The sequence below is a fragment of the Echinococcus granulosus genome (assembly GCF_000524195.1).
Source record: "Echinococcus granulosus chromosome Unknown EG_S00082, whole genome shotgun sequence".
NCBI lineage: Eukaryota > Metazoa > Platyhelminthes > Cestoda > Cyclophyllidea > Taeniidae > Echinococcus > Echinococcus granulosus.
This window is the reverse complement of record NW_020170462.1, coordinates 170301-179554: the sequence shown is the minus strand read 5'-3', so window position 1 is coordinate 179554 and position 9254 is coordinate 170301. Positions and strand designations below refer to the sequence as shown.

The 9254-nt window shown below is 42.9% G+C and overlaps 3 protein-coding genes across 3 annotated transcripts in view; 1 reads left to right on the top strand and 2 right to left on the bottom strand. All coding sequences in view use genetic code 11, as the record gives it.

Moving 5' to 3' along the window:
* Nucleotides 1-3713, top strand: part of EGR_07614 (Zinc finger and BTB domain-containing protein 48) — a gene marked incomplete at both ends in the record, with an annotated part of 4948 nt that extends 1235 nt beyond the window's left edge. Inside the window, 7 exons of the mRNA XM_024496863.1 lie at nt 1949-2095; nt 2274-2423; nt 2450-2540; nt 2567-2712; nt 3019-3133; nt 3288-3374; nt 3656-3713. Coding sequence (XP_024348719.1) covers nt 1949-2095; nt 2274-2423; nt 2450-2540; nt 2567-2712; nt 3019-3133; nt 3288-3374; nt 3656-3713 — 794 coding nt within the window. The remainder of the gene's footprint in view (nt 1-1948; nt 2096-2273; nt 2424-2449; nt 2541-2566; nt 2713-3018; nt 3134-3287; nt 3375-3655) is intronic.
* Nucleotides 3714-5672: 1959 nt separating this feature from the next.
* Nucleotides 5673-6808, bottom strand: EGR_07613 (hypothetical protein; the record flags this gene model as incomplete). The annotated part of the gene is made up of 2 exons (XM_024496862.1): nt 5673-5934; nt 6219-6808. The coding sequence occupies 2 exons, from the start codon at nt 6806-6808 to the stop codon at nt 5673-5675; spliced, it is 852 nt and encodes a 283-aa protein (XP_024348718.1).
* Nucleotides 6809-8127: 1319 nt separating this feature from the next.
* On the bottom strand, nt 8128-8455 carry EGR_07612 (Mitochondrial import inner membrane translocase subunit Tim13; the record flags this gene model as incomplete). Its single annotated transcript, XM_024496861.1, has 2 exons — nt 8128-8307; nt 8345-8455. 2 exons carry the CDS (start codon nt 8453-8455, stop codon nt 8128-8130), a joined length of 291 nt encoding a protein of 96 aa, XP_024348717.1.
* Between the last annotated feature and the right edge of the window lie 799 nt (nt 8456-9254).

Genomic DNA, 9254 nt, shown 5'->3' with positions numbered 1-9254 from the left:
TGAGCTAGCATTAGCTTCTATCTTGCTTGAAAATGAAGCCTATCTATCTGTTGCCCTGTCTCCTTGTCTGCCTCCCATGGCCTCCCATGCCACTGTACTTGCGCCAAATTTTAGAACTGGAAAAACGATTTGTTATTTGTCACCGGACTTTTCGTACCTTTTCGTGTCTCAAACTTCATATGGAAATTGTCCATAATGCTGCGTTTATTCTGCTACTTTAAGAAAATGCATTTGGGCATCATTTTTTTTCTGTTGAGGTGCAAGGAAAGCCTTCAGTATGCCTTTTAGAAAAAAAACCGGTTGCATGCGGTATTTGTGGCAGAAAACTTGCTAACCAAGAGGAGCTTTCTCGACACAAGCAAAAATTCTACCAACTTGAGTTTAGGCCGATTCCCACCTGTAAAGTGCATTCAAATGTGGATACTTAATTTTATTGTTTTTTAAAATCCTTTTATCTGGCTTAAGAAATGGTTGCACTGTTTGCAAACTCGTCTTTGAGACGTTGAAAGGTCTTTGAAAATATATATTTAGCTTACATAAGGGTGAGAACTTGAGACCCACTATTTGAATGCCGTTTGCAAAATTATGTGACTAGGTAAGTATTATGATCACTTAGCTTTTGGATCCCCTCCGAAGACATGGTAAGGAGTGTACGTGTGGATGGAAATCTTCTTCCTTGATGTGCAGCAAGGCTGACGGATTACTGACAGAAATTACTTAACCGAACTGCCTTATCACCACAGTCTACTACACAGTCCTTATCCTCTCTCACACATTGTTTGCACCTTCTTCTATGGACACTTCTGTGTTGGCCATCATGATTTGGCTGAGGGTTTATAATCAACCTGGTAGAAATAAGAACTTTTCATTAACTTTTTCATGAAATTCTGCCTAGCACCTGCAAGGCAGATTGTGGAATTCAACAGCTCTAGAGTTGCATTTTTTTGCATCAAGGGGCAATTTAGCGGTCGCTGCAGTTAAACCTACAAAGGAAATGGAAGAAATCTCAAATACCCCATGACCCTTTACTTTTTCTCTAGATGTAGGGTCGTGTAGGAACTACTACTTTTGCATGCTCAGTAGGCGTTTTGTTTCGTCTTTTAGGGAAGGTTGAGGTCCGATGTGATATTTGCGATGTCACATACCGGGGAAGAGGCGCGCTGAAAATCCACACCACGATGAAGCATACGGGTAATCTCGGTAGTTGCTTCACCCCTCGAAACTTGTTCCTTCTCGCTGTAACGTCACTTTTTGTCCACAGGCGGACAGAATCGTGCCAAAAGTTCCCTTTATCTAGGAGGCCATTTCAGTAATTTAATTTCCCCCCTTACCTTTGGTGACTAAGTCCATTTTAAAGGTTATATAGCCCCGAAAATTTGCTTTAGTTTAAAATCGACTGCTATGTGATCATTGCGATACGTTATTTTACAGTGTCAAGGATCTGAGAGTCAATATCGCCTCGCGTAAGTTTCCCTTTTTACTTCTAGTTGACCAGAAGATTTCTTGCGGTTTTGGTGTATCTCGCCACATTGACTTGCTTGAAACCTGTAGGGGGCTGTTGAATGCTTGCAATTATTTATATTCCAAGTGTTCCAAGGGGGAGATGGGTAGGCATCCGCCTGCTAGTACGATACTCTCTCTCTTGTTTCCGCCTCACTTCCAGCCCATTTCATGCCAGTTCTACAAGACTGTCCTTTATCAATTTATAACTGTATTTTAAAAATAGTAATTTAAATACTTTGGAAGTCATTTTTTTACTTATTTCCTTTCTTCAGTCACTTAGGCGTTTACTTGTTCCATTTGTAAGAAGGCTTTCGATGATGAAAATTTTTTCAGCCATCACATGAAGAGAAGTCACTCTAATGAGATTATTTTTTAGGATCCCTTTTTCGTTTGGCCTCCGGATAAAATAAAGAAAGAAATTTCCTTTCCTGTACTTGTATTTCAGTTCCTATAAGGGTGAATCAGGAGTCACCGGGACTTAGACCGCTAACGATTCCAAAACCCTATGAAGGCACCACTTGTGGGACAGCCTTTATCTGGCATTGCGAACTGGAGACCCACATGAAAGAGGCCCACTGTGTTAACTCGAAAAGTAGGTGGTATACTTCTTATGAATGCATCTCAGTAGGTCCCGCATTTTCCAGCTTGCCAATTGTCTCTTGTTTCAGACACTTCTCGAAAAATGCCGTTAAATGAGGCACGTGTTACTTCCTCACTGGAATCGTCAAAGGGTGACAGGGTTTTAAATGGCTATGTACTATCTTTTTAAGATGCGAGAAGAGAGGGCGTTTTCCTGCGCTTCTCCTGCCAACTATGCGATGAAAAATTCATTCTTGAGAATGAATTAAAGGAACACACCAGTTTACTTCATTTAAAGGGTCTTAAAGTGGAAAAGGAAGACGAAGATGAAGATGTGAAAGGTGAGGTTGCAAACATTTGACGGTAGCACCTACTTACATGAATTCAGTAGACGCGGCCCTTGGCCATCTATTCAGGACACTTTCCGCTGGTCAGCTCGACAGAGGAACTGAATGGTGGTAAGTATCTGCTGAGTTGAAAACAGTTTTAATGATCGCCATCCTCTAAATGACGCCACACTACCCAGTGATGCGAATGGACCTCCACTAGTACGGATTCCGTGTTTCCACTGTTTTGAATCGTTTCTGCTTCAAAGTGAACTTGTGGAGCACATGCAATTGTCTCACTCGGGTAAGTCAGTCCTCACAAAAGTTGGTTGCCCTGAAAACTAGCTTGATTTGGACATCTTGGAGAAGAAGTAGCTGACTGGTTTGGATGGCTAATGCAGCAATGTGTCCTCAACTTTGCTACTTTAATTACCAATGTTTTTCCCTGTCAAACACCTCGTAAGAAGCTACCCTCAAATGAAATAATTGTGATTGACGTGATTTGTATAAAGTTAAATGACGGTTTGAAGAAGTTCCCTCCTGGCAGGCAATTTTGTTCAAACCCTCGTCACAATTAGTAAGAGAAGCGTGTTCTCCCTTTCCTAAATAGTGAAGCTTGAGTCGCCGACTCAATCGCGAACTCAAGCCCTACGTCTGTCCGAAGTGCCAAGCGGCCTTCACCTGGCACACAGAGCTGGAACTGCACGCGCGCACCCTACATGGCAGTGAGTTCAGCCATTTTCAAATTTTACTATTGCTTCTTCATGCTTGGAGCATGTCCTTAGAATTTGATTAAATTGCAAATTTTCACATTTTATTAGCGATTTGGCATTGCTGTTTTTTATCATGCAAATATTCTTATTTTCCTCCTCGTTTTAGTTTTACGTCATTTCGTGTGTCGAGATTGCTCCAGGAGTTTCGTCACAACGGCCAGCTTAACCGCTCATATCTGCATGAAACATCGTTGTGAGTTATGCTACCATGATTGGCATTAAGTAGACTCAGCAAATTTTGGTGTTTAGATGCCTGATTTGAGAGTCACCTACTTATCTAGTTTAAGTAGCAGTATTCGGATATTGGCTTATTGCTTTGGTAGGGGGTTAATTAAAGGACATAAAATCCATAATCAAGCCGTAAAAATTGAGTGGTTTCTTTCTCCTTAAGTCCTACAACTGGAATGTATAGTTAGTAATTTCTCTTTAATGAAAAAACCTCAAAAATCGTTTTCATTTGGCGGACTGTTATAGTCTGAGGGCCTTTCTACTACTCACACGGAATAAGTGCGATTTGGCCGGTTCGCAGTAAAAGTCAAGTCATCGGCACCGCCACGGCCCGTGCCAAAATCCTACATGTGCCCGAAGTGCGATGGCACCTTCACTTAGTGCACCAAGATGAAGGCCCACGCTCCAGCTCCACATGGCAGTAAAGCACAGTGAGAGAAAAGTTCTTGTAATCACTTGACGATACCTATGATGATATCTTTATGCTTAGAAACTCATTATATTCATTTTTATGCTTGGAAATTGGTAGCCTTGCCTCTCCCCATCTGTCTATTACGTTAAAGCCCCATAAAATTGGGGCTCATAGGTCTTTATAATCAACTATGGGACGAGATGTGGCTTTAGCATCTTGATTACACCCTTTAAAGGTCCTGACCGTTACGCATGCTACGTCCTTCTCTCCATGCAGCCTCTAGGCAAATGTTCTTGCCCACCGTTCGGAGCAGAATGCGACGTGGCACCAAGATGCCAACCGAAAGCAGGGAGATTGTAGAGCCCGCACAGTGCAGACCCACTTTTACTATCATGTTTTTCTCAGTGTATTTTCAGACATGAGAACTGGTACAAAGGCAAATTCGTTCACTCGTCACTACGACCTTTATGTTTGGGCAAGTTTAGCATCGAGTCTTATAAACTAAACGTTAATGACATCTAGAGCTTTTTGAATCAAGTGGTATGGCGCAAAGTCTTGCATCTCCGACTAAGTAATGTTTGTTTGTTCGGCCGATAATTTGGAACTCTTTAACTGTTTTACTGCTGTTTAGATTGCCGGTAAATTGGAAACTCACTGGAATGCTGCCTGGTTTAAGTTACTACTGCTTAAAAAATAAGTAACCTTTTTATTTACAAGTCGCGCGGCGCTTCCTATGCATGGAGTGCCCATGGCGCCTTGCGACCTCCGCCCTTCTCATCGCTCATATCCACGCCACTCACCGTCAAGATCAGTCAAGTCACTTTCTTAATTGGTTAAAAATACGGCCCTTTAATTCACCTCTTATTTCTTTCGACTTATAGGCACGAAACTACACCTGCGCTGATCTGCTTACTGCCCCTATATGTTAAATTTAGAGCTATTTTTTGGCGCAACGTGTTGCCATTTAGATACCAGATTTCCGGGGGCTTTGCATTTAGGTTCCCGAAGATTTTCTGCCATTTTAATACGTATCGGGACTTTTTAAATGAAGGAAAAGTACAACTGAGCGGGAAAATCCTGCAAAAGTTGCTAAATAAACGCCGTATTCAGGCCAAGTTTGTCTTAAGTTGGACTTATCTCCACGCATAATATTTGAGTTTTGGGGGCGAAAACTCAAACAACGAATTCAATTTTAGTGACTTCTCTTTTCCTTCAAGAGTAATAACTTAGGGTGTGACTGTTAGCGCATCACGAGTGTGACCGCTTTAAAAGCACCACACTAGACAGCGATGCTCCGGTTGGCATGGCAAAAATCCACGTCAGTTTTGTTGACGGCGTTTGAGGTCATTCGCCCTCTGCATAAGGGCACGCGCTGGAGTGGGGGCGAGAGCCACGGTAGTGTGGAATTATAAAAGATGTATGGAGTCACCGAATAGGGGACTGTATCAGTTATCTTGTTAATGTACGAGTGATTGCTGTGAGGCAGGTCAGAGATCCGCTATAGATCCGTGTCATAAAGGACTCATTCTAATCAGTATTTAAAGGCTATGCCGCTTTAATAGGTTAGTAAGCGTGAGGTAGTCTTAGGGAAATGCTTCTACTTATATAATAAAAGTAGTAGCATTTAAGTAGTCAAGCCTTTGAAGATAACACCATTGAAGTTTTCTCCCGGAACAATTTCTGGAGCCCTAAAGTTGTCTTAGTTTACTTACTTGCCCAAAATTGGCCTCTGATACGTATTTATGCCCCCTCAACGAGATGAACAACATAATCAGACAGAACGCAAATCGGGTTTTTTGCTTTGCCGCCACCTTATGTCAAGCCTACAACACGGGACTAAATGAGAGCATTTCAGGGTAATGCAGGATTCACAAAGAATCTACACGCACACGCGGCCTGGTTACACTCCTTGTTATCATGAATGATCTTCTCCTTCAACTCCACGCGTGGATTCCAAAAGTTTGAGTAGTTGACACAGAGAGCGTTCTTCAGAATGTGGGCCTGCATGTCCCAAATTGCGCGTTCCCAGGCCCAGGTCACACGGTCTTGACGGTAGGGATACTGACGCACCTTATTGGTCACCCAGTTGATCTCCAGTCGAAAGAGGACTTGACTGAAGGTTCTGGCAATGCGACAAATTATTCGCCTCATCTCCACCGGATGTAACATCAGCGCGGCCACATGAAGCATTGCGTCATTTGGTAGGAGTTCCTCCTTGAATGCCTTTTTAGCATAACTTTTTACAAGTTCTACCAAATTTGCCACAATAAAACGCAGCATGTGACGCACTCTGACATCCTCTACCAGTAGCTGATCATGGAAGAGACAGTTGTTCAGCATATTCATTGCTCTAATACGCTCGTGTCGCCATTGCCATACATTGATGGTCTCCCTTACCAATTTTTTCTGTTCTCGTCATCAATTTCCGGTAATTGAAAGGACTCCGGCTGCTCGAACTCCATGCCAATCGGCTCCTTCTCCCAGAACTTCAGGTGGCCTCGTAGTACTGGGTCTGTGTCATCAAACAAGTCGATAGTAGAGATAATTTCACAGGATCTGCCAGAGATGGGAAAGGGTTTAAAGGAGAGGCGGCGCATAAGACGATAGAGGAGTCGGTATAGCGCCCCTGCATCGTATTTATCCAGAGTGTTGTAACACTCCTCTAGGGTGATATTTGATGACACTAGGGTATCAAGAGTGGCGCCTAGCTCCGCATCCTCCATGTCACTGCTAATGTTGTAATCAAAGTTTCCATCCTGCAGAAAGCTGTAGAAGGGCTCGCCGGACATCTGCTCATTGTGCTTTCGGTGGAGGGTCACGAACACTGCGCCGAGGGGGACGGGAATCTGCACACCGCCACATTCCACTGGTCTAAGGAGGGTCTCATCAAAACGCATACTCGGTCCGTCGAGGAGTTGCTTGAGAAATTCATCCACATTCGCATCCTCCTGATGACGGACGGGGCTCGCAACTCCGTTGGGCATCATTATTACAAGGGTTGTCTCTTGTTTGTCTCACGTGACCGGATCAATATTAGCGCAGCAGAGGTGACACGGGGTCAATCGGTGACGTGGTGGGCGAATGGAACCAAACGGCCTTACAAATTCCCGCCCGGGTGTGCTATAGGGTGTAGAATCGAAGGGATTAGAAAGAGGTGCCGTGACTACTAAGTAGCATTAATAAGTGAATAAGATTTACTTTCTTACGGATAAGCGGGTTTAGTCTCGACATTCTGCTTAGACGGTTACTGTTCACACGATAGGGGTTGGAGCCAGCTTGAGATCTCCGTTTCACGGGTAGGCAATAAAGGGGAGGTACTAGATTTTTATGGAACACATCGCTGGCCAATTCAGCCCCGAGACCGTTAATTGTGGAGGCTGGTGACGACTGTGGTAGTGCGTGCCAGCGTGGAACAATGCGTGGTGAACGGGGTTTCTCGTCCACTCGTGTGGGCTAAGTCTATCAATGAGGCATCTGATCGCGGTGTTTTCTGTCCAGCCGACAGGACTCGTTCCTGCTACATGACATGCTCAATAGCCAAGTCGAGTACAGTTTAATTGCACTTACCTTACCCTGAAATTGACTGTGACAACACACAAATCGCTTCAGTTTTCTACCTTGGTACCAACCGCGAGGCCAAAGCAGGAGAGATCCGCGCCACAACAAAGAAAAATGAATCACAACCTCTAATTCCTAAATCCTATTTAGCTACAGTGGCATTGACCACCGAGGTGGCATCAGAATAAATCAAAACAATAATTCCCGAGTACAGTAAACCAAATAAGAGCAAACTAAAGATTGCGAAAAGTAATAACAAAAACTCTTCGATACTTCGATCAGTGATGCTAAAAAGACGCCAATTAGAACCTCAGATAAGATGTCCTTATCTTTGCGAAAGTCGTGCAAAATATATGCTGTAAGACACGAGGTTAAAAATCAGATTTGTGGACAAGTTTTCTAGTGTCCCAACATGCACAAAGATGAAACAGAGCCACACATCCGGGGAAGTACGAACTCAAAGCTCTGAAAAAAAGCTTGACTTGACCCATAAAAACTAGTAAGACGAGAGATACGCTTTTGAGTAGAGTCTTCAGTGTCTAACCACACTTTTGAAACGTACGAAAACCGAAGACGCCACAGTTCAGAAGAGACGACGTAGAAAAGCCCTCACCTTTTGCCGAAGAACAAACCTACAGTCCAAAGAGACTCCTTCCTCTCATTAACTCAAGTCTGTATTCAAAAAAGTGTTTGCACATAACCTATACAAATTCTTAAGAGACTACAAAAAGCTCCATAGCCTAGTCAGCTAAGAAAGTTGTTGTAATTTGTTAGCCTCCTGCCGCAGACGATTGGCAAACACCTTGGAGACTAAATTTACAGAGTCCATGTAGCGATCCATGCAGTTGCCCAGACACTTTTGTTCAGAGTTGTCGAGAGAAGTACCCGGTCTAGATACGCACTTTTCAAAGCACTTTTGAGTTAGTTGCTAAAAAGGAAACAGTCGAGTACGTACATTTTCTTACATCCATCAGCTCACGAGTGCTTGCAATAGCTACTTCTGCCTTCATTTGATCTACTAATTGTGCCCTTTGTGAAGGAGTTAAAGAACTTAGGGGGGACTTCTCTTGATCCATCGTGAGTTCTAAGCAAGTGGGTTAACTGGGAAGCTCGAGCAGGCTTCAGGAGAAATAATTAACAATGGCATTATGGTTGTAAATTAAAAATTGCTTTAAGAATGTAGGACTTGCTGAAAACATTCAAGCAGAAATTTGGCAAGCAATTAACTTGAGTTGTTTTTAAAGTGCCTAACTTTTAAAATGATACTGCTAAAAAATATGGGGCTGTCGAAAATCCTCAAATTGTACAGATACAATTTATTATAACTAGACAGAAGCATCAACCTAATGGGATTTTAATTCAAGCAAGCCCACTGATTTTTTTCAAATGCTTTTCTTCAACAAAATGCAGCAAAAGCACAAATCATTGTTTTGACCAAAACTGTTTAATTTTACTAATATAGGGTGTAAGACTGTGTAGCGTCCCGAGACTGCCTGAATACGAAAGAAGACACAATACTCGGGCAGAATATATATATTCAGCACGGAGAAGGTGTCTGGGCTACTGGCATGGCCCAAAGGCCAGCCCACCCGGCGAGGTACAAGGGGGCTAGTTCAAAGTACAAAAGTGGCGCCTCACCAGAACCGAGGGACAAACCACTATCGTATTACAACTGGGTCCGAATATTAATCGTATTTCATGAGCTACCTGAAGTTAGTCATTTAACTAGTGCTTTTGTTAGCTTTTACATAAACTATCTCCTATTTGACAGGTACAGCCACAAAATGTTATTCAATACGCATTTTAAAGATGGAATAATATATGCTAGTGTTTTGGTAGAACCTAACATCATTTCTGTAGCTTTAATCAGAATAT